Source organism: Silurus meridionalis, chromosome 3, assembly GCF_014805685.1.
Source record: "Silurus meridionalis isolate SWU-2019-XX chromosome 3, ASM1480568v1, whole genome shotgun sequence".
NCBI lineage: Eukaryota > Metazoa > Chordata > Actinopteri > Siluriformes > Siluridae > Silurus > Silurus meridionalis.
This window is the reverse complement of record NC_060886.1, coordinates 15,693,108-15,719,488: the sequence shown is the minus strand read 5'-3', so window position 1 is coordinate 15,719,488 and position 26,381 is coordinate 15,693,108. Positions and strand designations below refer to the sequence as shown.

The 26,381-nt window shown below is 38.8% G+C and overlaps 1 protein-coding gene across 8 annotated transcripts in view; it reads right to left on the bottom strand.

Annotated features, from left to right (window-relative positions):
• Positions 1-82: 82 nt before the first annotated feature.
• The window catches only part of usp9 (ubiquitin specific peptidase 9), a 28,411-nt gene continuing 2,112 nt past the window's right edge, over positions 83-26,381 (bottom strand). For 4 of the 8 annotated variants that reach the window (XM_046842687.1, XM_046842673.1, XM_046842693.1 and 1 more), the window contains exons 2-48: positions 24,677-24,917; positions 22,957-23,105; positions 22,793-22,872; positions 21,389-21,501; positions 20,737-20,955; positions 20,505-20,620; positions 20,161-20,412; positions 19,912-20,050; positions 19,589-19,741; positions 19,319-19,423; positions 18,876-19,082; positions 18,120-18,256; positions 17,905-17,940; positions 17,280-17,413; positions 17,094-17,184; positions 15,326-15,668; positions 14,083-14,178; positions 13,790-14,001; positions 13,447-13,687; positions 13,177-13,326; positions 12,873-12,993; positions 12,650-12,780; positions 12,227-12,505; positions 11,478-11,603; positions 11,163-11,300; positions 10,875-11,041; positions 10,648-10,756; positions 10,397-10,543; positions 10,157-10,303; positions 9,807-10,014; positions 8,938-9,158; positions 8,260-8,450; positions 7,966-8,139; positions 7,749-7,890; positions 7,469-7,672; positions 6,825-7,380; positions 6,281-6,404; positions 5,894-6,119; positions 5,676-5,805; positions 5,308-5,493; positions 4,834-5,054; positions 4,219-4,307; positions 3,976-4,132; positions 3,656-3,868; positions 2,961-3,068; positions 1,958-2,053; positions 83-1,857 (exon numbers count right to left, since the gene is read on the bottom strand). In XM_046842687.1, the coding sequence (XP_046698643.1) occupies positions 1,720-1,857; positions 1,958-2,053; positions 2,961-3,068; positions 3,656-3,868; positions 3,976-4,132; positions 4,219-4,307; positions 4,834-5,054; positions 5,308-5,493; positions 5,676-5,805; positions 5,894-6,119; positions 6,281-6,404; positions 6,825-7,380; positions 7,469-7,672; positions 7,749-7,890; positions 7,966-8,139; positions 8,260-8,450; positions 8,938-9,158; positions 9,807-10,014; positions 10,157-10,303; positions 10,397-10,543; positions 10,648-10,756; positions 10,875-11,041; positions 11,163-11,300; positions 11,478-11,603; positions 12,227-12,505; positions 12,650-12,780; positions 12,873-12,993; positions 13,177-13,326; positions 13,447-13,687; positions 13,790-14,001; positions 14,083-14,178; positions 15,326-15,668; positions 17,094-17,184; positions 17,280-17,413; positions 17,905-17,940; positions 18,120-18,256; positions 18,876-19,082; positions 19,319-19,423; positions 19,589-19,741; positions 19,912-20,050; positions 20,161-20,412; positions 20,505-20,620; positions 20,737-20,955; positions 21,389-21,501; positions 22,793-22,872; positions 22,957-23,105; positions 24,677-24,778 (7,824 nt within the window). In that variant the 5' untranslated portion in view covers positions 24,779-24,917 and the 3' untranslated portion in view covers positions 83-1,719. The remainder of the gene's footprint in view (positions 1,858-1,957; positions 2,054-2,960; positions 3,069-3,655; positions 3,869-3,975; positions 4,133-4,218; positions 4,308-4,833; positions 5,055-5,307; positions 5,494-5,675; positions 5,806-5,893; positions 6,120-6,280; positions 6,405-6,824; positions 7,381-7,468; positions 7,673-7,748; positions 7,891-7,965; positions 8,140-8,259; positions 8,451-8,937; positions 9,159-9,806; positions 10,015-10,156; positions 10,304-10,396; positions 10,544-10,647; positions 10,757-10,874; positions 11,042-11,162; positions 11,301-11,477; positions 11,604-12,226; positions 12,506-12,649; positions 12,781-12,872; positions 12,994-13,176; positions 13,327-13,446; positions 13,688-13,789; positions 14,002-14,082; positions 14,179-15,325; positions 15,669-17,093; positions 17,185-17,279; positions 17,414-17,904; positions 17,941-18,119; positions 18,257-18,875; positions 19,083-19,318; positions 19,424-19,588; positions 19,742-19,911; positions 20,051-20,160; positions 20,413-20,504; positions 20,621-20,736; positions 20,956-21,388; positions 21,502-22,792; positions 22,873-22,956; positions 23,106-24,676; positions 24,918-26,381) is intronic. The other 4 variants (XM_046842708.1, XM_046842701.1, XM_046842715.1 and 1 more) reach the window with 4 other exon arrangements.

Genomic DNA, 26,381 nt, shown 5'->3' with positions numbered 1-26,381 from the left:
AATTATTTAGCCCTTAAACTTTTGTTTTGGGGAACTATGAATAAGGATAAAGCCAGGAGGATATGTAATGCAACAAATACACTTTCAAGATTTTAGTTTTTCTTTATTCTTGAAGGGCGCAATGTCTAATAGTTCTGTGCACAAAAAAAAACCTCACAAAGTGAAAGTTAACATTGCGACTGTGGCTCCAGAATTCAATGTCACTATGGTCAAAACAAGTGTCAGCAAAAAAAAAAAAAAAAGGGCAAAGAACTCTGTACAGTCAGTATTTTAAATTTAAAAAGAACACAAGGACAAAATGTTCCTCTTAAATCAAATTCTATTTCTTCCTTTTCAGTGAAATACAACAAAATAAATTCTATAAAATAAAACAGCAAAATATTTAAATATAATATGGTGGGCAGAAGTTTCAAGCAGGAGTATTTGGTTTTTATTTTTATAATCCAAAATGCTTTCAAGTTACCAATTAAATACAATATTTACTGGTGTTTACCCTTATTCCTAAATATTACCTTAACTAGTTTAAGTTGCCATGTAACTAACCAGCAGTTCTCTTAAAGTATAACCCTGCTTCTGTCCATTCTGCTCCAATAGAGTCCCCAGGCAGAATCCATGTTCAAGTAGAATAAGCAAGTGAACAGACAGCACCTGAAGGCTGTCAACTTTAGTGGCCAATGTTAATTTTTTTTTTCTGTCTGTCTAATACAAGGTTCAACCATGGAGAGACAAACAAGCAAACTGAGTATAGTCCACTAATGCTCCAGGCATCCTGGCATAGCAAACTGTTGCATATACATTCTCTCTTTCTAAAATTCCTATAATTCAAACTAAACATTTATTCCCACCAAAGAACTGAGTGCCAAATGTCAGGTTAGAGAATACATATGTGCAATTCAGAAGCCACTTGATTCTTACACTGATTAAAAAAAATGTAGACGTGATTTGCTTCGGGGAGGGAGGGGGAACGGCTCGTCAAAATAGCTGTCAATTAGAAACTACGGCGGTTAGGATCACAGAACTTCCCTTTGGCTACACTAGTTTGGTGTGAAGCCATGCTAAAAACGTTACAGCATATCAACTAGAGCTTTCAAATGATTCAATTAATACCAAAACAGAGGAAAGGCAATGAAAGTTCCCAGAACAATGTCGTATCACCTCTTATTTCAACCTAGCATCAGCCAATCATTCCATCATGCGTACAGTACTGCCATCTCTTAACTCCAGAGGTGGGACAGATTAACCGAGATTGGACAGGAATAAAATAATGTAGAGCTGAATGACCGAAAGGGCCATAAGGCAGATCAAACTGCACAACTGAGCACAGGTGATTAAACAGGGCATTTTTTTTTTTTCTTTTACTTTTTTTTTTTTTTTTTCCTTTTCATTTTTAAAGTTGTAAAGTTTTGTAAATCTGCGAGTCTCCAACCAGCATGTGGTGCTGATGGATTTAAACAGTCAAAACTATTAGAATATGTACACCACTGTCACATGAGACAAGTGCATCAGGCCTGGCTTGTTACGCCACCATACACCATCCACTGCAGGCAGGTTGTTATACTGCAGGGCAGACAGTGATACTCCAGCCCAGGGTGAGGAGGACAGGGAGAAGAATTTTCTGGAGACACAGTTTGTGGAGTGACGCTGCATGGTGGGGCCTGGGGCCTCGCTCTTTGCTCGAACGTCTTGCGCTCAGATGGAGGACAGGATGGAACAGTGGTGCTACTCTTTCGTCTGGGCAGGTGGCACCTCTTCTGGGGGCTCCCAGTTCTCTTGTGCTCGTGGACCTGGACGTTGAGGATTGTTCATATGCTGTGCTGCCGGGCCAGTATACGGCTGACCGTGGGGAAGGTTGTTTTGCTGAAATTGGTAAAGCCCATCTTTAGTGTTGTATTAATTCAATAGAAAATATTTTTTAACTTTGAAATGGGGGAGAAACTAATGATCTTTTGGTCATTACCTGTTGAAACTGTGTCCCTGGAGAGTGGGGGTACAGAGTCGTGTCTTCCGGTGGAGAGGATTCCTGGTCATCAGGGGCCTCTTGCTCATCCTGCTCCTAAAAACATTATTCACTCATTAATCCATAAAGCTCGAATACAAAACAAACATTCAAACACCAATCTGTTATCTAGAAAATTAACACGTGTGTGATAATGGTGACCAATGTTATATAAAGCCTTGATTAAAAAGGCTTCATTCCAAAGTCTAAGAGACGAAAAAGTGCTGGCAAAGCACTTGTATTGAAATGTACATAAGGGATAAGTTTAAGTAGCCTAAGCCTACAAGAGGAAAACTACAGATAATCAGGATAATATATAATTAAAACCTGGTGGCATACAAAAAAAAAAAATAATAATTATATTTTATATATATATATATATATATATATATATATATATATATATATATATATATATATATATATATATATATATACACACACACACACACACACACACACACACACACACACACACACACACACACACACACACACACACACACACACACACACACAAAAACAGTTTCTACGAAGAACAATCATGCAACACAATTGTTCATTAAATTACATACTACTATATATACCCTGCCTGAATGGGGGGAAAAAAAAAAAAAAAAAAACCTTACAATTGCATGCCAAACATTCTTTCTGCACGCAGGTAAATCAAAACATTTTGTGTCCCCTTTAAGCCAATCATTTGGTAAATGTATATTTTTAAGAGCATTCAAACACTTAATACATAACACTATAGCCAAGGCTTAGAGTTTTCGATCATGTTTTGCATGACAATGTGGGAAGAAAGTTTAAGTTCATAAACACTGATATCTGGACAGAAAGACAGGTCATGAACAGTGGCAATTGTTTGTAGTGGAGTGGGTGATGGATTTAGTTTCCCCATGCGCTGTAAACACGAATAGGTTACGCAGATGGCACCAGTGTTGCCGGGGCATACGAATCTTACAGTGTGTTGCTGCTGGCCTGTCACTTCCCCTGGCAAAAGCTGCTGTGGCGAGGACAGCTTCCGGCCTGCGTCCTCTTCAGACACCACCTCGTGCTTCGTTAAGTGACACTAGTTTGAAACGGCAGTTAATAGTGTATTCGGTATACTACACAAGTGTCAATCGATACTTTTAACATGATATAAGATTTCAATTATTTTAAGCTAAATCAAACAGGCCACAATTATTTTGCTAAGCAAATTAAAGACTTAATAATAAAACAGAAAATTGATTAAAAAAAATATATAAAGGCTTAAATCCAACTTTTAAATAAATGCTGATAAAACAATTACATTCTTTCTGGAAAAAAATAATCATATATATATATATATATATATATATATATATATATATATATATATATATATATATATATATATATATATATAAAAATAAATATAAATATAAATAACAAAGTAAATGTTTCGAAAACTCAAAGCCCTATCTATAGTTTCATATAGTGATATATTCTGGTCTCTAAACGATGCTAAAAATCACAGCTAAAGACAAACTGAACGTAATAAACAAATCCTGTGCTCTAAACAAGCAATGTTTTTTTTTTTTTTTTTTTTTTTACAGTAGTTAACATGAAGTACACATTTGATGCTACTATTTGTAAGAACTTGCATAGGGAGTGCACATTTTTTTTTCCTCATACCTCCTCTGGGCACAGCTCACAAGCTTTGGCTAAAGTCATGCGGGCACTGTGAGAACGCTCCAGGAAGTAGCCGTTGGAGGTCTCGTTGCTCTGTACAGGTGGTGACCAGTTGTTATACGTGTACTGGGCATTGCCAGTATATGGCCTGCGCTCTAGCTCATCACCAAGCCACTCTACAGCCCATGTCCACTTTCTCTTTAGGTCTCCATTGCTCTGTAAACACATAGAAGCATATGCTAATGAGTAGTCATTAATACCTTTATTAATTAGTGATTCTAAATAAACCTGCATGTGTTAAATCTGAAAGTTGACTTGGGTACCTGAAGAATCTGATAGGCAACTGAGCAATTAGTGAACAGAGCCACCATGCACTTGATGCACTGGTAAGCTCTTTTCTGGTAGTGATTTTTCGAGCGCTGGATGGTGTCAAACAGGCCATCGCGGTCATCCGGGATCCCCTTGAGTACGTTGTGGATCCTAGTGGATCATAAAGGAAGAATGAATTATAGTGTTGTGTCACGTTGTAGTGGTTTGCATTCTGCTTACAGATATATCAGGCTGACCTGTGAGTCTGCCAAGAGTCTTCAACAAGCAAGATCTGGAGCAGCAAGTCCAGGTAAGGCCTTAGTTCATATGTGTAGGAGTAAGCAACCTATTAAAAAAGGGAAAAAATAAATAAATAAAATACTTAAACTAGATTACAGCTCAACAAATAAGAGCCCAATAAGCCCACTGCAAACAACAACGAAGGAATTTAACACCCTCGGAAAAGCTGCTGTTTCAGTTCTTTCCTCAGACTATTTTTCATGCTTGTAGAAGTTAGTATTAAAACAAAAAAACAAAAACAGCATTGAGCATGAGATTAAGTTTTACCCTAATCTGTTAAAAATGACTAGAACTACTCCTTCCACAACTGGACCTTCCAAATGGGCTGTTACTACAGAAAGAATAAATTATTTAAACGTGCATTCATATAATATTTTTGTACAGAACTACTGTCCGTGTTAGATATAAAAAAAAAAAAAAAATCTATGAAATCAAGATGCTGAGATTCCATCTAATCGATTAGAATCAAGCATTCAACAGCACTGTGGTGAAAAGAAAAAAAATAAATAAATAAAACAAAAAAAAACAACAATGAGCCGAAAGTCTTACAATGAACGTTCTTAGTTCATTACCTGCCATAGCAGTTCACTGAGCACAGTGGAGGAGAACTGTGGGTTCTCCCAGCAGCAAAAGCGCAACAGTTTAATGGTCTCCTCGGAGTTACTGCAATCCTCAATTATCTTCTTTACATAACTGGTGCGCACAAACAGGATCTCAGCCACCAGCTGATGCAGAGGCATGATGGGCTGAGTTAAACTGGGATCACCATATGGGTTGGCAAGAGGAGGATTACCTATACAAGATGAAGATCACAAAAATGAGTTTTTGTTCTGCTACAGTATGATAATTAATTGTAACTGCATTTGCCCTCAGCTCCTGGTAAAAAGCCAACGAGGCTTATAGACCATGGAGATGGCTGCTTTGTCAGTCACATGACACTGAGCAAGGATGTGAAATCATCATCAGGCAACAGCTACAGAAACCGAGATAGCATATAAAATGAAAAATAGCATATAAAATACTTGGAGAATTGGTACAAAACTTACCATTAATTGAGGACTGCATACGGGATGTTACATCGCAGCAACGCACCAACTGCGACACCACCGTGTACAGTTTCCCCAGCTCTGCATACTGGTACTTGATAGGTGGGCCGGGGCCCTCATCCAGAGCCACCAGCATGAACGTGGCTGGCACACCAAGCTTCAATAGCTGTGTCTTCTCTGCCAAACCTGCAACAAAGACCAGAGGTTCCTGACCTAGAACCAAAAACATGAACGATTCAATTCTACACAATCCTTCCCACTGAGATCTGCCCCTTTACCTTTGGTACTCAGTCTTTCTAGCATGAGTAGCCATGTTGGATTTTTTTTTTTACTTGAAAGAAATTTTAGAACGGCTCTTTATTCCTTACCCAAGTTGGCATACATGACAAAGAGGTTGAAGTACTGCTGCAGGTGACGGCCATGCTCCGAAACTTCTCTCCGTAACAGGTTGAGCACAGCGCGTAACAAGTGGTCACTCAGACTCAAATTATCACAGCCCTAGCACAAAGTTCAGATACATGATAAAAGATTAAACCCCATCCAAATACATTAGTAGCCACATTTCCTCTTCATCTAATGAGCGAACCTGACTGGATGGTCCTGGAGAGGCAACAGGTGATGGGTAGGGTCCGTCTTGCAGAGAGAAATGTGCAATAAATACAATGAGCTTGGAGAAGGCCCCCCGCACCTCAGCACTAGGGCACTCGAGCAAGTACTCCGAGAAGCGGTTTGGGTTCGAAAATAGGGCGCTGTGTGCAAACCAACAGCGTACATTCTTGCTGTGTCGAAGGAGGATGCACAGGGCATCATACCTAAAAAAATTAAGTGTATGCAGTTTATTTTTTGAAAGGTAGTGTTGATTTTTCAACATTGTAATGATCTTTGCAACTTCAATTAATACTGTTTATCCTGTTTGTTTAAAGTACTAATAGACAATATTTATAACAAACAATATTCAAAAACGCGTACGTACCAATCACTGGCTGGGCCACGGACAGATTTCTTGGTATGAAATCCTGTGCTGAAGAGGAATCGAGCAGCAAGCTGAATGCTAATTTTAGACATTTCTTCTGCTTCAGGCAAAAGATGATCTTGCCCTAATTAAATAAAAATACAGGAAAGAAATGAATGGCTAAGATGTTGATCACTAATACAAATTAATGACACTTTGTATCCATTAATAATTAACAAAAAAAATAAATAAATACATTCTCAGTAAGACAGGGGAATTTTATATTCTAGACATTATATTAAACTTTTGGGGAGGGTTTCCAGGGATCAGAGTTTATTTGGCAACCCTGATCAAAGAATAAATATCATGATTATTAACATTAGACACACAAAACAACAATTCATTGGTTCAATACTGGTAAGAGTCCAACCCAAATGTTATTCTACTAAACTCCACAAAATATTATTTTTTACAAACAATGGCAATGCTTTTATTTAAAGAGGAGTTACATTATATGGTCCACGGTTGTGAACTGCAAATCAAAAAATAAACTGCTGAATGTTACCTGGTGGTGGGTTCAGATAGACACTATTACAGGTTAGTAGTTTCTTGATGAACTGAAAGTACTCCAGGCTGTACTGCATGCGGCTGTGCATGAACTGCACGTTCTGCTTGCGTACACTGCACTCGATGGCCGGTGGCATCTTGATCTGATGTGGCTTGCTGCTTAATGACAGCTCGGAGATGTATTTGATCAGCTCGCCGTCCTTGTCAAGAGAGTCCATACGCTCATAGAACAGGATGTAGGCATTCCACCAGCGCTTCTGCCTGCGGTAGGACATGCGCTTCATCATGTGGTCGAACACTTCGCCCATGTACTCTCCCCCGAAGCACTGGTTCTTCATCTCCTCGTCATCATCCATCTTGCACTCTGTGACATCGCCGTCGTCAAACTTGTACCAGCGATTGGTTTCTCCCTCAGTGCCACTGCCATTCCTTTGTATGATGTAAGAGTAATAGTGCCCACCACTGGCTTGGCCCGAGTGCACCAGAACTCCGACGAGCCTGTAGCGTGAGCTGCATGGTGGCTCAGGCTCAGAGGGTTCATTCTGCTGGATGACCTGCATTATATATCCCACAGACAAACGTATGATGTTATAGGTGCTCTTAAAACCCTGTTAATCATGATAGTTTTCATTCACATGGTACCTGATTCTCAGGGTGGACATCAGAGCCTTCCAGCTTGGCTACGCCAGCTACTGTATAGGGTTCCATGTCCAGCTCCCGGGGAAACTCAAAGTAATCATTAAATTTAATAGCACACTCTCGTTCCCAGTCATAATCAAATCTCTTCAATTGGATGGCCAGTACCGGAGGCAGTTTCTTAATGAGCAAACGTTTCACTGTGTCCACCTGTAAATTGCAAAGACACACTTAACTGATGCTCCAAGAGCTCTGAAATTAAACTTAAAATAAAAACAATGCTTACTTTCTTGTTGCATTTTTCACAGTGGTAGGCATTAGCACCCTCGAGCAAATCACCCTTCACATACTGCTCCATGGAATCAAGCAGATTCTGGTGGTTTCTAATATCTACATTCAGTGTTGTAAACGATTCCTCACATTCATACCTAGAAGAAGAGACACGTGATGAATAAGAACATTCAAGTTTAACCAACCACATATTTTGTTTAAGCTACACATACCTATGAGGGCAACCCTGACAGATCTTCTGATCAGCAAAGGATCCTCCCAGCACTTTACTCAGCATGGCAGGATGGCCCAGTGCTTTTAAAGCCTCGTCTAAACTATCTACAAGCGAATTGAAAAACTCCAGGGCATCGTGTTGTTCTCTCAGATTCACTGGCTCACCCCACAACCTGCAGGGAGAAAAAGGGTTGCAGAATAATTAAATTAAATACCATGCAGTCATCAGACGTGACCAGCTGTTTGGAATACCGTGCAGAGCTACATGCAGATCAAACAGCAAGAACATTTACCTAAACTGTTTCCAAAAGCCCCTGGGAACATAGTACTGCAGTCTGGAAGAAGCAAGATGTCCAAAGATGACCTGCAGGTGGCGCAGAACTCCAATGTTATACTCTTTTCTGTCCTCTGCTTTACTAAGTGATGGCTTGTCATCAAACTGGTGGTGATAACTGAAGACCTCATCACGTGGATCGACATTGCTCTGTAAAATCATAAACTGTTAGTGACATCCCATAAACGCTCAGGAATACTTAGCCAATATTTAATAGAAGGAAGCAAGCTTTTGGACAGTGACAAACTCATACCAACCCCCTTTACATGAGCCTAACTATGACCTGGCCACTTAAGAAGGCTTTATAAATGGGGGTTTCTTCAATTTGCCCTCAGTCTTGCCAACATGGCACAGACACCCAGAGATTGCCAATTAATCAGTTACAGAGCTCTGAGGAAAGATGATCCTCATCAATGAGCAACAATTTCACTGTAGATATATTCATTTATCAAAAATAAATAAATAAATAACAGAGTAAAGAGCAACAGTATAAACAGCTTCCTTAAAATCTTGCTTTGAAATTCATGTTTTAGAAGGAAAATGACTGATGGAACTACTTTTATTTCGAATGTAGGGTTTAGGTATGTACATTTACACCACGGCATGTGCACTAATCCTAGAAAATGTCAAATGGTACCTCATTATCTTGCTTCTCATCCCCAGACATGTCATCGTCCACATCACTGCCCGTGCCCTCAATAGCCAAGATGCCGTTTCTGATGGGTGGGATCATGTAAAGCTGTTGGATGACTGAGTTCATATAACAAGTGGCACCTGCATTCTTCAGCCCCACAAAGCCTTTAGTGGGTCTTGGGCCTACTGGTGGCAAGTACTCCCATTCTGCAAGTGCCTCCCCACCTTCAAGGGGACATTTAGAAATACACCATATAAACACAATGGTAAATTCCAGGGTTTCCACAGGTTTCACCAAGTCAAAATTTAAGACTTTTTAAGACCCTTTTAAAGACCCCCAAAAAAACCCACACAAATACACTGTAACTGGCCCTAACCAAGCCCTAAATTATTTTTTTTTTACAAGCCAAGTATTGCTAAACTTGCACCTTCCCATAGCTGAGAAATGAAATCTGTTCTACATCTGTGGAACAATCAAAGAGATTCAGGCCAATAACAGAATGCTGTTTGGCTGTTGCATGTTGGTCTCATTTGTAGTCATTATATAATAATTATATTTGGATAAGAGAAAGAAAGAACACTACCACAAACACCAACAACAAAATCATTCTAAAGTGTTGCGGGAGCATTTAAATGAGCGTTACATGGACATCGGAAAATTAAGACCCGTTTAAAATTAGACCTAAAACAGCGAATTTAAGACTTTAAATTTAGATTTTACCAGATGGTAACCCTGAAATAATACAGTGACTCACAGTTTCTTATATCAAACCAGCAAACATGCTAAACTAGTTTAGTTTTAAACAAGTGCATTTCCACAGTTTAGCCATTATAGTTAAAACAGCTTTAACCAACATAGGAAATAATCCATACCCGAGTAGTACATGTCAGTTAGGATGTCAACAATCTGTCTGAGATTGCGAACACATCCAACAGCAAGTGCGACCAAGAGTTCAAAGCCAGCTGTTATGGTGGCAGGAGTGCTACAAACAGGTATAGCCTGCTCAGGGGGGAACTCTCCAGTCTTCATGTACTGCAAGTACACATTAGATGCTGGGAAGATGAAGTCATCAATAAGCTCCTAGGGGGGAAAAAGAAAATCCAGAACTGATATCTCACACTGACGCCACTTTCCTGTGCAGCTACAGTCATGCACAAACTCCTGCCTCACAACTCAATCACATTGCAAAGTAGATCATATAAACTAGGACTAAATAAATTACCTTGATGAGGTTAGCTCCTCCCTTTTCACAACCTATATAGTACTTCTTTTCTGCTGTCTGGAATGCCAGTAGCTCCTTTGTGACACCAATATGTCCTTCTAATATGGTCTCTTCCACACCAGTCTCTCCAGTTCTCCTAACTTCATCCTAAAAAACAAACAAAAAAAAAGAAATATGCATGCACATTATACTAGAAAACATAATGCCAACTAAATGAAAAACTCCTGGAGTTAGGCATACCTTGATCCTTTTTAACCAATCAATCTCATTATTGAGAAGAACCTCTGCATTAGGGAGATTGATGTTGCTATTATATGCGTAGTTGAGCAAGTGCCTTAAGAGGGTAAAGTAATCGCCAGCGTGCTTGGCTCGTTCTTTTGCAGTGCTCTAGAACATACAAAAACATGAATCAGATAAATTATGCGTATCAATCGGGTAACTTTCCTCAAGTTATTTATTCTTCCTAGGAGTTAAAAGCACACAACACTTACACCTAAAACAGTGAAGAGAAGAGTAATAAAGAACAGAAGAGGCCTGTGACCCATGCAACACCTAGTGGCCATGAGGAAGAACTGTTCTTGGGCCATTTGGCGAACCAACCTGGAAACAAAATGGGAAAAAAAACGGCCCCATAATTTAGCATAATGTAGCATATGATAATAATAATAATCTACATAAAAAGATCGGTAAGTTTGCTAAGTGAATAGTTGCTACTAACTTGCTCTGGCAGTGCAACAGTAAATCAATGATGAAGGTCTGCCATGCCTTCTCTTTGCTAAGTGCATCTAGTGCAGTCGGAATAAGGGCAAAACACAAGGTCATGACCTCCAAGGCCTCACAGCACACTTGCTCATCCTCTGCATCTGGCTCATTCCCTGCATTAGTCTTAAAAAACAAAAACAAAAACATGCATTGTAGTACAACAGTCATATAGATCATTAAAAATATGAATTAAATATTAAAATCCCCAAAACAGCATAATATACCAAACATTAATATGAGGCACCTTCTCATAGATATTGCTGACTTCCTCAATGGAACTGAAAACAAGTTGAATTGAACCACAACCAGAGGCCCAGACAATCTTCTGAACTGCCCTGATCACACTGATGTCTGGGATATACTTAGAGGCCTGGAAAAAATTCTGCATGAGAAAGAAAATATACAAGAGAAAATATTTCTATACACAAGAAAATATAATAATTTATGCATCAGGTGAGCCTAAAAAAATCTTTAATAAATAAATTAAAAAAATAAATAAATAGAAGAAAAAAAAAAAGTGTTTAGTACTTAAAGGTACTTTGAAGCATTTGAAGTATACCTCATCGGAGATCTGCTGAGCTAGACGGATGGCCACGTTGCGCAGCATGCACTCAGCCGAGGGGTTTGGGATGTTTTGCAGGGCACTCTGGAGCACAAGCGCCTGGTCATGAGTGGCCTGGTTGATCTGCAGAGAGACACATTCCTGGGTTTAATAGGTAGTTAATGGTTAATAAATTCAAACACAAATGCAGGCTCAGATTCAGACTAAAAATCTAATCACTAAAACTATTTGAGATTAGATTTAATCACAAATATTACTAAAAAATAATATAAATTATTATATTCTGGGAACTGTAATTCCCAAAATTATTTCTTACAAGAAGAGCATCCAATTTCAGACCCAATCCACTCAGACTGAAAAATGACTTGCACTTTTTTTTTTTTTTTTAAGAAGTACAGAGCAAATCGTTATGAAGGGCAGGCATGGGCCTGTAATTGAAGTACCCAAACTCTCAAGACACCATATACCCTTGACATTTGCTGCGCCTTAGACAGAGCGAGCCACTATGGTCTAAATGTGATGGAAAGCGTTAGGTAGGGGACCCATAGGCAAATTGTACCGAAAAGTCACATTTGCAGACACTGTAGTGATAAGTAAGGGTTCTACATATTCTCTTCTTTTAACCTTAGATTCAAAAGTGATTGTTGAAAGAGAAATAGGAAGAATTGTAGCTATAGCTTATTTGAAAATCAATACATCGATTAATTCCAAAGAAAACTATATAAATCTGCAAGGGAAAAACTTACAGGTGACACAGGGATGTTCCCCTCTGCCACAGGCTGGCAGGCTTCAGCGACAGCTTTCACGTGACCAAAGCCCACCGCTGTAAGCAGGAGCTTGGCTATTTTTAGTGCATTGAGATAGGCTCCTCTGCGCGTCTCCATGTCAGCATTTGGAAGGAAATTATTTCGGGTCAGCATGCTTAACACTAAAGGTAGGCCGCCGCTCCTCAAGAAGTTGTACTGGAAGTCACTAGCATCCTCTCCAAGTGTGCCACTAGCTGGCATAAGTAAGGCATAAACCACCTAGGGGCAGAGAGAATTATATCATGAATTTAAACATAGTGTAAAATTATCCTAGGGGTGATTTACCATCAATTAGTCCCCTCCCCACCCCCAACACATAGTGACAGGATGATTAGAATAAGAGAATGTGCCCAGCAGACAAACCTCTATTAAGTAAAGGACTTGTGAAGGTGATGGACCAAAAAATCGAGAATCAAGAGTGGGACTAAGGCTGCTTTCTCCAAGTTTGGCATGATCCAAGCAAATGGCTCGCAGGTTTTCCACTGTAGTGTTGTCTGGTAAAGAACGTAAATAAGGCATGAATTGAGCAATCCAACAACTGTCTATAGCAATCAAAAGCACAGTCAAAAGAGACCAGTTTGAGAACCTGGTGGCATGAGCTTCATAAGAACCCGAGCTCCATCTCGCAGAAGAGGCATGTTTAGATTGCAGCCCAGGTCAGCAACTTGCCACAAGAAAGAGATGTAGCGCAAGTGCAGGGACATTATCTACAAAACAGTGCACATGGTATTTAATAACATTAATACAACACCAATCAAAATCTGCTACAAATCTGCACAGTTTTGTAAACTGTGGGTAAGAATATTTCTGTAAACCATTATAGATCTATAATAAGACAGGAAATGTACATGTTAAGACTAATAAGAGAAAGGAGAAAATACAGTCCTCACCACTCCAGGAAGACAACTCTCAACTTCAGGGTTCGGTCCATCACTATAGTGGTTGCCATGGTTCCCAGGAGAGCCGGTGGAAGAGTCAGAGGAACTGTCTGGGCTTGAAGGCATATTGGCACTGACTTGCGTGAGCTTGGCTGTAATAAGCTGAGGAGCACACCAGAACAATCATCTTTAGCTCAGAGCCGGTTTGCTTTAATGTAATAGAACAAATGGTACATACTGCATTCAGGGGAAGGGGGAAAAAGACAGGTGTAAAATCCTTACAGTTTTGTCTTTGAGATTGAGCTGCCCAATCAATTTCCTGTCATCAGCAGGATCGATGATGTCCCCACCAATAAAGAGCTCGATCTTGGTGTGTGCGCTGTTCGCCTTTATTCGATTGAGAATGCAGCGTCTCACGGAACCGATGGTGTCGTTGGTGTGGGACCAGATGTCCAGATCATCCACCTGTCGACCTTGGTTTGGAAAGCGCACAATGAGGGTGATGTGCTTCCCACGAAATGCTCTGCAGTAAAGAAAACAAGCAAGAAAGAAAAGGTAAGAGTTCATGATATTGGGTTTAAACACAGATACGCAAGTCTTTTTGCTAAAGGCTCATGTAAGAGACCTGGACATTGGCAAGATGGTCCTTTCCTCATGGTAGTCACTGTCACATTCTGTAATGTACTCCCTGAGAACAGTGAGAACGCGCACCATGCGGATGGCCTCCTGTCTGGCACAGTTAATGCTGTCCTTATCCCCATCCAGAACACAAAGCGTATCATAGGAGGCTTTGAGCCGGTCAAAGCAAGACTGAATAAAGTCTTCATGGATCTCCACCTGCAAACCAATAAAAATTATTAAAAATATGTCCAAAACAGCAGACATTCCTATACAGCGTGTCACTGGGAAATGTCTTACCTGAGTGGCCTGCAATTTTGGTCCAAGGTTTGTATAAATCTCTTTAAGTAAATCAATTGCTCGGTTAGCAATGTCATCACTTCCTTGAATCACAACCTAAGGGGGTGGGATTGGATGAGACAGATTGAGAACATTCCTATTCTGTCCTAAGAAATTTAAATGCATGGAATTTTAAAGCTCTAAACCAGTACACAATAGAGACATAAGCGATACACAGTAAGCAACATGACTTTCAATCAAATATAAAAAAAATAAAAAAAAAGCTTCAAGAAATTCTCACATTTGAATAGTGTCTATTGGTATTACGTGCTCATTGCATGAAATAAATAAATAAATAAAATAACAGTGGATCACTGATTAGGATTCACATTTCAAGGCCAGTATCAGCTTTGTGTATCCTTAATTTTGAAAAGATTAAATTTTATGCTTATAAATATTCAGACAGCAGTGTAGTAAGAATCTATACTGATAAGTTTGTAAAAATTCTCAAACCAAGAGCACATTTCTCTCTACAGACCTAAATGACCTAATAGATATCCAGAGATTAGAAAAGCAAATTCAAGCCTTCAATAAAAAAAACAAGGAAGACTGGCCTAAATGAAATAGCCCAGCAAACAGTTATTTTTATACTGCGATATGAGAAATGTGATTTGACACACACACACACACACACACACACACACACACACACACACACACACACACACACACACACACACACACACACACACACACACACACACACACACACACACACACACACACACACACACACACACACTATGCTATGTTTTGCTTAAATCCAGAAACAAAGAAGCTTCATATAGAAGCCTCACATTAACTCCTCTATTATGCCAAAATAACTGGGTCACAGCCACCCCAAAAACCATGTTTTACATTTAGGATATAGAAATTCAGTTGCCAGGGTAACGCATATAATTATTTTCAGTGGATGATGCTCAAGCTTATGTGACTTGCCATTCGGGAATTTGGATTTCAACTCGAAAAAGAGGAATGAGATGCATTTTTTTGAAGTCCTTGAACACTTCATGACAAATACTTACTTTATACATTAAAAATTCTGTGAACAAATAAATATTGTAGAATTTGTAAAGCAAGCCACTCCTACAGCAAGCTTTAAAACACCACATTAATGCAATCGTGAATGAATATAAAACGCTTCCTGTACCACTTATTGGCGATACGTAAAACTACAAAGCACTATTTTGGTTGAAACACATACCCTCCATAGGTAATCCAGACCGATCAATTCCAGGTCATCCATCATATAGACTCGGCGCTTGGCCACCAGCTTGCCCTCTCTGCAGTTCACTGCTTTAAAGAAGCGCTCGAAGCATTTCATGCCGTTTTCAGTCAGAAGAGAGGGATCCAGCTGGAGCACATTGTTCTCAAAAAAGTCCTTGTTGATGTCAGGGTCAAGGTCCGGCTCGTCCCCCATCAGTTTGGAGTACCATTTGAAGCAGGCTTCACGATCACACAGGAACACCGCATTCTCTGCCAGGCATTTCCAGATCTGTTTGGCCTGAGGGGCACAGAGCCACAGCTGCCCATCCTTCAGCAAAAACCTGGAGTAAAATATACATAATGGTACAATGAAATCCTTTTCTTCACATATCTGACATTGTTAAGCAGCCTCTTTCTTGTCTTCATTGGTAATTTGGTCAAAATTATTTTGCACATCAGCAAAGGACCCATAGAAATGTGTCCTTCTTGCCAATAAGCATTCTGTATTTATTAAAACCCCATTGGAGAGGTAACTAAAAGCAATTCTGCTTTTAAACTCAACAATCAGAAAGCACTTTGCACTTGCCAAGCTGATCCTCAAAATAATAAACTTCTTTACTGTATAAAGTGATGCCGAGGCAATGTTTATAACAATCTGTCGGCCATGTTTATAATGCTCAGAGTGAGAAAGTTAATGGAGATCCGCTCTCATTGAATAAATGAGTGTCAGGAGACACGGTGTGAACTGAATACACAACAGAATTGTTTCTGGAAAGATTTTTTTTATTTTGCTGTTGAATGCGCCATTTATAACATTAATAACTAGGGAACCTCTTTCCAGGTTCTTGATCTTACTTAATCAGGAAACCCAAGTAAACAGACACTATATGGCAATATGTTTTATGGTGAGCACATGTGCTCTCTGGACATCTTATTCAAGGATCAAGTCTGGAGTGCAATCACTGTTTCAGTTCATCCCAAAAGGTGTTCACTGAGGTTGAGGTCATTGCTCTCTGCAGGTCTCAGCAAATCATACAGTCATGAACTTCACTTTGTCCACAGATGCACAATCATGCTGGAACTGATTTGGGATGTTTAATTCCATTGAAAGGAGATCAAAGTTAAAGGTTTTGGCCATACAGTGCATATGGAAGCAAACTATTGATGCAAAATAATTTCTTTTTAAGTTTAAACCAGATGCTGGTTGCTGTAGTGTTTTCTATCTAAAATGAGATTTCGAAATCGGTATATTGTTTTATTTATACGACATCTTTCACCACTGCCTTTTGTGTATTCGTTTTGTTTCGTGGTGTCATATTGTGCTTAGACGACTACGCAACAAGCAACTGTATAGTAATTGTCATGGTCCTCGACCGCATCGAACAATTAAACAAATATTTCCTATACAACACTATCAAAACATTTGTATGAATGTATATGGCATTGGCCAATCCATTTCTTTACCAGATACATCTTCATTTCTCTATTCACTGGCAACCGTTATTCTGCATCTACAAATAGATCCTCTCCTTGAGCTTGAACCTAAATCAAATCTCCTGTTACACTTTGTGTCTACGGATTGTAACAAATTAAATGACAACTGTGCTTTAAGGTAAAACATTCCATATGTATGTTTTTTTCCATCCACCCACCCACCGAGCATCTTCATAGCTGTTAGCATATAAAGTGTATTTCATTTTTGTTATACACAATACAAATTAAACTGCAGACTTTTACCAATCAAAACATTTTCTTCACTCTCCTACCTCAAAAAGTTCAATCGCTCCTGCACCTCCTGCACATGACTGTATCGACTTCCAGGCCTGACCGTCTGAGGGTCAAAGTCTGTGTGCTCTGCTAAAAATCACAAAACCCACAAATCACATTTATCCAATACACATGAGCACTATAGAACTTTACACACTAACCTTTTATCTTTTTAAATAACCAACCTTTGGAGAACTGTCTCATATTCTCCATGTATGCAGACAGATTCTCAGCTACCAGAGTGACCAGTGCATGATTGTGCTGGAGTTGGTTAATAAGGTCATGGCGATAAAAAACATGTGGGCTCCTCTGTGTTTGACTGTAATTGAAAAGAGAGAAAAAATAAAAGTACATGAGGGGTGCATAAAAGTCAGATCCGCTGTTCTTTAGTTGTGTTTTACCGATTTTTGAGAGGCAAGTTTAAAAATCAGGAATCTTATCAGCTGAGATTTAGAGAGAAAACAGCACTTGAAATGTGAGTAAACACAGTACATCTCTGAATCCAAATGCTACCCTGCTGTGGCCAGCAATTTGATAATTAGATTAGGCTGAGAAAGAAGAGAACAGAGGTATAATTAAGATGATTTTGAAAAGCTGTTGTTTTTAGGGTTAGTTATCAGAGACAGATTGAACAAGCTTTAAGATCAAAGACAATGCTTTTTCAGTAGAAAAAAAGTCTTTGCTGTCTATGAAACAGGATTATTCAATTCGACTCTGAGAAACAGGCCCACAAATTTCTGCTGAATCGGAGCAAATAATCCAACAAAGTTTAAAACCAATTATTATTTCCTAAGTTAATTTTATACTCACCTTGCTAAGCTTGTTAAGTTAATAGGTATTTTCCTTCTGTAAAACAGCATGTGCACGATGTGTTTGCTACAATTTCATTATATTAACTTGGATGCATGTGTAATTATATCTAGTGTTATCTCTTACTGAGGAAAAAATTCAATTGCCCTGCATTTTCTCTAAAACCATAAAAGGGACAGATTCTCATTGCTAATAACAGGTCTGTAATTTTTTACCTGAGATTTTGTGGAGCCTCTCCAAACAAACTGCAGATCTCTCGAATCTGCTTCAGTGCAGGAATCACCCATTTATCATTTGATCGCAACTCTTCAATGAAGCGGTCTATCCACTGGATCTTCTGGGTATCCCTGTCCTAAAAATTAAAAATAAATAAGATAAAATAAGATAAATGTAATATCAATTTTTTGGCTTATATCAACAATGCTTTATTGATTTATTGAACAGGCCATGACTGGTAAGTTAGTACAACCAATGCAGATATAATGTTAAATATAAAGGTCTGCAAGACCCTACTAATTTGTCATGGGCGTCAGGGATTGGTCTGTACCATATCTACAGGCCATTGGTCATAGTAAATCACACACACACACACACACACACACACACACACACACACACACACACACACACACACACACACACACACCTCAAATTAAGCATTAAAGAATGGGAAAAAAAATCAAGGATTATTTATTAAATAACACAATTTCCTGTTAGAATGTGAGTAAACACTTGACAAATTCAAACCTCTAAAATGTTAAGACACAACCTCAGCAGGTGATTAGCAGCCTTTTAAATTTGTAAACAAAGCAGCACTTTAAATGAGGAATGCTTACAATCCAACTTTTATACAGATACCATACACAGATTATTGTTTATTTATTGTTAAATCGATAATATTGACTCTACAGTTCAGTTCAGCACGAGTTCAATCCTATTAATTTGTACAGTATCCGATCTAAACCTTATACCTGGGAACAGCTGTAGTCCAAAATCTTTATATGAGCACTGAGGGCCTGGTCCATAATATCCACAGGAACATCATCACTATGGGCCAAGTTCCACAGCAGATTGAGCACTTTGTGTGCCATCACACCATCTTTATCATCTTCTGCAAGCCTACGAATTAATTCCAGTAACTTCTCCCGTTGCTTTTTACTCGCATTTGTCCAGCTTTCCTGTAATCCATTCAGAGGTATTGGAATTAGACACAAGATAATGTGTGTTCTTAACTATATGCAATATACACTTCTTAGTCACATTACACTCAGTCTAGAAGAAAAAACATTTCAGGTTAAAAATCTTTTTATAAATATTTTTTCTTTAATTTTAAATGTGATTATTTGGCATGAATGGCATTAAATAACAAACATTTATCAGCTTTTTTAGGGCATCATTAGACCCAAAAACCAACCTTAAAACAGTCAAAAAGGTGGTCTAGTTGTTCAGGTGAGAAATCCCATGCTAATTTCGCTAGGAGATCGTGAACATTTTTGACAATAGCCTCGTGTTTCCCAGCCTATAGACAAGAATGCAAACATTTTATATTTCCTTACAGAAAGTAATGGTAGTATAGACTTTAATGCTCAACAAATTAGTGAAATAAAAATGAAAGACAAATTAACTGTTAATCCATATGAGCTAAACAAATAACTTTGGATTTGTATTTATTTATTTGTAATACCTGGGCAGCCCAAATGTTGTCCAGGTCCTGAAGCGTAAGTGCTTTCTCTTTAATGACAAAGCGCAGGATCTTCTCTAGTTTCTCCACATACTGGGGCTGATGAAGGCTATCTCGCAGCACAATGGACAAAATGTTGTTTTGTTGAATCCACTCCTGAAGGACAGAAAATAATATTTGCCTGATAATTCTCAAAGATAAAGCACATTTGCCAAGCGTTAGAGAGCAAACCACACCCAATCAAGACTAAACAACAAACACAAAATGTAGTTATTTACGACTTTGTAAGCCTTTACTTCTAGTGAGAAGACAAGCGCCAAACATACCGCCATGCGCTCTGCCGTTAGCCACTCTGCCTCTTCGGGGTTGCCATGCCGGTGTGTGTAGTACGAGACGCTTGAGATCACCTTATTTACTTCATTTAGTGCATTCATTTTGCCATTAAAAGAAGAAATTTGCAATAACCTGTGACAAAAGTTGCCGGTCAGAATTATTTCTGAAAACTACAAAACTACAACTCATACAAAATACAGAAAATTAGAAACTGGTTTGCACTAAATTCCTGGAGTCCTCACCTAAGAATCATTTTTAATCTAAATATTTCCATGTTCTTCACTGTTTCTTCTTGCCCTGGTACTCGGGAAGCCAGGTTCTTCAATGACTTGATTATCATAGACAGAGCATCATTTTTGGCTTCATTCTTGGCTTCCTTTTTTAGCTCCTCATCAGTGAGGTTTTCTAGAAACTGGGGAACCATTTCTATAACGGGAAGGAAGTACTTCTTCACCGTGTGCAAAGTGAGAAACTCGTAGCACTGCCCGAAAGGCCTGCAACCAAAACCACAAATCAGTATTAAACCATGATAAGTGAAACACATCAGATATATATGAAAAGGTCAAGGGGTTTGGAGCTCCCATACTTTATGAGTGCGGCGATGATCTGCACGTTCAGAGCTTGGCCACTCATGAATCGATCGTGCAGAATTTGAAACCCGTTTAATGTGCCAAATTTGTTTACTAAATCCACCAACCAGCCCTACAGAAAAACACAGGAAGCACATGGAAGTGAATTTGAGTTGTTCGAAATAAAACAAGCTTGGGTGGGCGAAAAAAATTAAATAAATAAATAAACTATATATATAAAAACTTTACCTTAGGAGAGCGAGGGTCAGGCGGGCGAGCGAAAAGCTCATCTTCAGCCAGCTGCACCCCAGCAGGCACAGTCTCTGAGGGCCGGGTACCATTGTATATGTGAAATTTGCAGTGGGGGTTGGTGGCCATGGCCAAGAGCTCTAGAAGAGGAAACCAGTCCTGAGAGAGCTTGGTCACACACAGTTCCATAAGACGATGGGTGTTGTTGATTATGCACCTCTACAGATAAGAAAAACAGATAAAGACGAGTCAAAAACAAGGTTCGAATTATACTGTAAACTGATCAGTATTGCAAGAAATCTCTTATTTTGGACAATTGTGTGAACCTAAAAGAAGCCACTGCCTCTTAAGAGGGGTATGAGTCAGAGCGGTCTCCTACTACTGGCATCTTCCCCGACTTTAGTGAAAGGAGGCCTTTGATCACTGCTGTGGAGCTTTAATGAAACAGTGGGTGGGAAAAGACTATAGTGCTGAAAATATCATTGATTAGTTCTGTTGGCTAATGAAAAACTCGATTCAAGGGAAAAATCATGCTGTTTGGAAGAATTACCTTTTGTTTTGATTTCAGAGGAACACAATCTATCGGTTAGAAGCAGCCTGCATGGTATTGGAGAAGTAATGATGGTATATAAATTGAATTTGCTGAACTCACATGGATTTCAAATTTCCATCCACTGACAGCCTCATCAGTCAGTATTTTGGTGAACGATATTGTCAAACCATCACGGAAAAATCTCTGGCAGGCTTCGCACTTGACATCGAGTCCTTAGGACAGAAATCAAAGAAGAAGAAAAAACAAAACAAGTAAAGGATTAACATTTCCAGATGCTGAAAGACCATGTGCCTGAAGGCGAAACAATCATTAAGCCTGACAAACACAGTGCATAAACAAACAATAAGCCATTGATGAAGATAAAAAGGGAGATTAATAAGATACACTAAACCACAAAAAAACACTTATATACGAGCGATGTAATCGTTCCCATGGGAAAACTAAACAATCTTTGTAAAGAGAAAGATGTCATTATATACTGTTTATTTCGACAGAAGATTTCGGTCCTTTGACGAGAAATAGCGTTTGTGTAACGACTTAACGTGTTAGAAATCCGGAACAGCGGAAACAATAAAAAGCTCACAGAAGATTAAAAACCAGCGCAATACTGTTTTCACATAAAACAAAAAATTAAATAAATAACACCCATTATCTCGGTCCATTTCCCCTTGTTGTAATACGACATTTTTACATTACATGATTTTTTAAAATAAAGTGACATATCAAGAGCGATGCCTGTTTTGGAATAATTTTAAATTCTTAAATGTGATCATCCAGAAAGTTTATTATTAATAACAGCACAGCTTTTACAACTGTGCACAGGTGTCTAATAATGGGTGTTACAGTGCACATTATAAACTTTACAGTAATAACTCAATCACAAACTTTTGATAGATGTGCATCATAACCATAACATTAAACTGAGAAATTTGCTATTATTTATTGAACAAAATGGTATAATCTTTAATACATTAAAGCTGTGCATGGGGAGATTTGTTTAATGTTTATGGTGGGAGTTTTGGCTATCAGCACTCTGTAATGGTCAATAAATTGTCCACCACTGAAGAGTCATCAAAGCAGAGGATCTCGTGCCTTCTGCTTTCTAGGCACATATAATGCACAGGGGTTTGTTCATAACTCGAGAGAGCCAAAGAGATGCTGTCGAGGAAACTATACTATATATAAACACAAATTATAATAGGAACTAACTTGACTCCATGTTGTTAATTTAAAAAAGCACACCACCACACTTTGGATTGTGCTGTTATAGGAACAGAAGACATTGTGGTAACCCCAACATAGATTCGTTTCCTATAAATTTCATGCCACATCATATATTTGATCCCTTAATTACAACAGCATGTATGTATTTTTGTGAAGTTTAACACTAGACAAGCTGATCGCCTTCATCTGCACTACTAAAATTCTGACTAATTTAAGTGGCACAATGTGTACAACGTGGAACGAGTCCAAATATTTGAAGTGCAGAACAGACCGTTTTACCTTTTTTGCAAAGATCTATAGCAGCTTCAAGAAGAACTTCTAATTCACCCTTTGGCAAAACTGGAACAACCCAGCGGGGTCTGCAAGCACAAAAAACATATCTAATAGAACTCTGAACAGAGTAATGAACATCATATTGAGCAGGAGAATCACACTGTACATACCTGTTGATCATGTCATCCAGTTTGGCCAGGTCTGTGTGGGGAAAAGCTGGCTCCTCCTCCTCCTCCAGCTGGCCTGTACAGTCGCCCTGGACCTGCTCATCTGGAGGACTCACTGGAGAGTTCTCATTGGACGTTGTGGGAGTGGATGTCTGGGGGCAAACATTATCACATCCACACAGATTATTCAAATAAACAGGTCAATCCCAACAGAAAAATCCGGCATCAGGATTCAGTGGGTATAAATATGCATTTTTATTCACTTAATAGGAACTATGACTGCGTGTTAAACAATCTGTGCAATTCAAGTCCAAGAAATGTGAAGAATAAAATAAAGCAAATCACTGCTATTCCCTTACAAAACATGTTTTCTGTTTAAATGTACAACTTCAATAACAGGGTCCTAAAAAACCAATTAGTTTAGCAATTGTTAAAACATCAAATATTGGCATCAGTGTAGAATACGTGTCACGCCACTATGTTGTTCTCCTTATCCAAGTGCATTCAAAAATAGAAAGGCCGTGACCGAGCGAGCGCCTGCGAGCAGGAGAAGACGGGGGCTCCACTGTGACACAGTAATCTCTCAATGTGTGGACCAGAGTTAAGTGGAATCTACAGAACTTGGGAAATGTGGGGGAGTGTTGGAAAAGGCTCCTTCTGCTTTGGCTGACCTACATATGCAGTTTGTTCCTCACATTTGATCTCTACGCATCTCACACCAACTGGCTTTTCACTGTGAGTGTTTAGGAGTGCTTTGGCTTCTCTGCTTCAGCATGCATTAGGTATAAACACAACAAGCTGCACCACAGTCCAGCTCTTTAGACTGCTGTGCTTTGATGATAACCAAATTGCGATCATGGGGAGTTAACAATACCCTAGAATATAATAGTTTAGATCTAAAAATGAAGAAAAAACCCCAAAAACACACGCACACAGACACGCACACACAGACACGCACACACAGACACGCACACACAGATACGCACACACAGACACGCACACACAGACACCCCTGGATTTCGGCCCAGCATTTAGGCTGTTCAGCCAATTTCTGCAAACAATCTTATGCAGACTGACAACAAAATCAAGAAATTTTATATTTTACCTGTGCTTCGTTTAAAATAAACGTTGTCTGAAGAATAAGAGAATTATCTGCCATCCTAACTCTGAAATACATTTTCACCAATAGACTGAATTGAAGAAGCAGGCAGCCTGTGTGTGAATCAAATGTGCTTCCAAATAACTGATAAATCCACAACCAGAAGATTCATCAATGCTGATCCACTAATTTGTTTCTGGGATCACATGACTATTTGATATTGTAACTTCATAATGCTTGATATTTTAAATGACACCACTAAAGATGTGAAACCTAAATGTAGAAATCAGATTATTTTGTACTTTGTGATTAAAGATTATGCTTGCAGTGCACAAAGATCAAGTGATATACAAGTTTACAACAGATTAATCATGAAATCCTGAGAAACAGTTAAAATATTTGTCCAATTTTATATCTGAAAATGCATCTTAGTTTTCGACCAGACCATATTTAACATGGTAAAGCAAAAAGTGAGCTGGGTTCTATTATAAACACCTAATAAATGATTGAAAAAACTTTCCCCTTAAGTCACCCAAGTCCTAAGATACCTTGGGATACAAAATAAGCACACCAACAAGCTGCAACAACTGTAAGTTCTGAAGAAGCAGGAAAAGTGGTACTAACCTGGTTTTGGGGCAGTGGGGGCTGAGACTGACCATCCGGAGCTTGGCCTTGCTCCTGACTTTCATTCCCCCCCATGGGGGAGCCACGAGTCGTGGCAGTCATACTCGACACGGGGCAGATCTTTGCAATCTTGTCTGCTTATGTCACTGGTGCACGGGAGGAAATCACTAGCTCCTCTGGACTGATAGAGAAGGGCACACAGCTGAAAGTGCTAGCGCTGATGCAGAGACCATTGCATAACCTGAACACAGAAGGAAATCAAATCACACAGGGTGGATGGTGTATAACATGGCATCATGAAATATCTATTTTAACCAATATAATGTGTATAACCACCTCACTCTCTTATCAAAATTTCAATTAGGCTATTAAAAACATAAGTAGGTCTTATTACTGTGATGACAAATTACACTATGGTAATCTGACAGACCTGCTTATATCTCAGCTTTTAAAAAACCCATCAATCTACTGTTTGCCTCAGTGCAAAAGTAATAGAGATGAACAATCAATAACCCTGTTGAAACTTTAAAAAGTGAAATAAATGAAACATATTAACACACAAGACAAATTTAGACTTGTAGCGTGTCTGTAACCAAATGGAACATTCAAATGATACACTGCACCGGAACAGCGACTGACTGTGAAACGACACAAAAAAGCCACACAACAGCTGCCTTTCTTGCCCTCTGAGAACATTCCCCATGCAGAAAGCTCATGAATAGTTGTCAACTGTGGAATTTGCATGACCTTAAATACATTTTCTTCCATTTTTATTATTTTCCTAATGGACACAAAAACAATCGTTAATGTTACATTCGACAATAACGAATAGAACAGCTGCACTAATAGGTGCTTCGAGAAATAGCGCAATTGAACATCAATTTATTCTCAAATACTGTATACAATTATTAAAAGGGAAAGTTGTTCAGAGACCTATTCATGCACAGGTCTACTTCTCGCATTAATGCAATACGCAACTGATAAATGGCTTTACCAAAAAATATCTAATAATGCATTCACTGTTCCAAAGGACAACAAAAAAGACCTGTGTTACCCAAATGTCAATCTCAAACAGGATTAAGAGCATGCGAGCGATTGAATATATCCATGCATTTGCTGTATATACACACAAGTGCTTCAGTATACTATTGGGAAAATAATAGAAGACCTGATACCCGCCCATGAATATTATCTATGATTTGAACATTTATAACTGTTGAAAACGGATATGAATATGACGCTTTCATTCCATCTGTAAAACTGCACCATCCCCCCGAAGTGTTATGGGTATGCTTGAATTTCTATATATTGTTTTTAGAGATCATGATACCACTGTGCTTTCAAAGTGTCAGATCCGATTTGATTGGAAAATGTTGTACGATTGATTATTATGAATTAACATTTTAATATTAGTTGTTGGTTTCTATAGTAACAACTCCTATCAAAGGCTAACTGTACAAGGTGTCATCGCTTAATAAGGACACAAAGGAATAAAATTCTTAAACACAATCTTAGTGGAGGGGGGAAAAAAACAACTTTGGGGTGGATACGGCCTTCCATTTGGGATTGATCAGCTTCCTATAACAATATGATCCAGCAGAGGTTTATTCCTTACCCATCACTGGTCAGCATGCACAATCCCAGCTGGTGTAAGGTATAAAAAAAATGAAACATTACCATAGGTTGAAGGCATGATGCACATCAT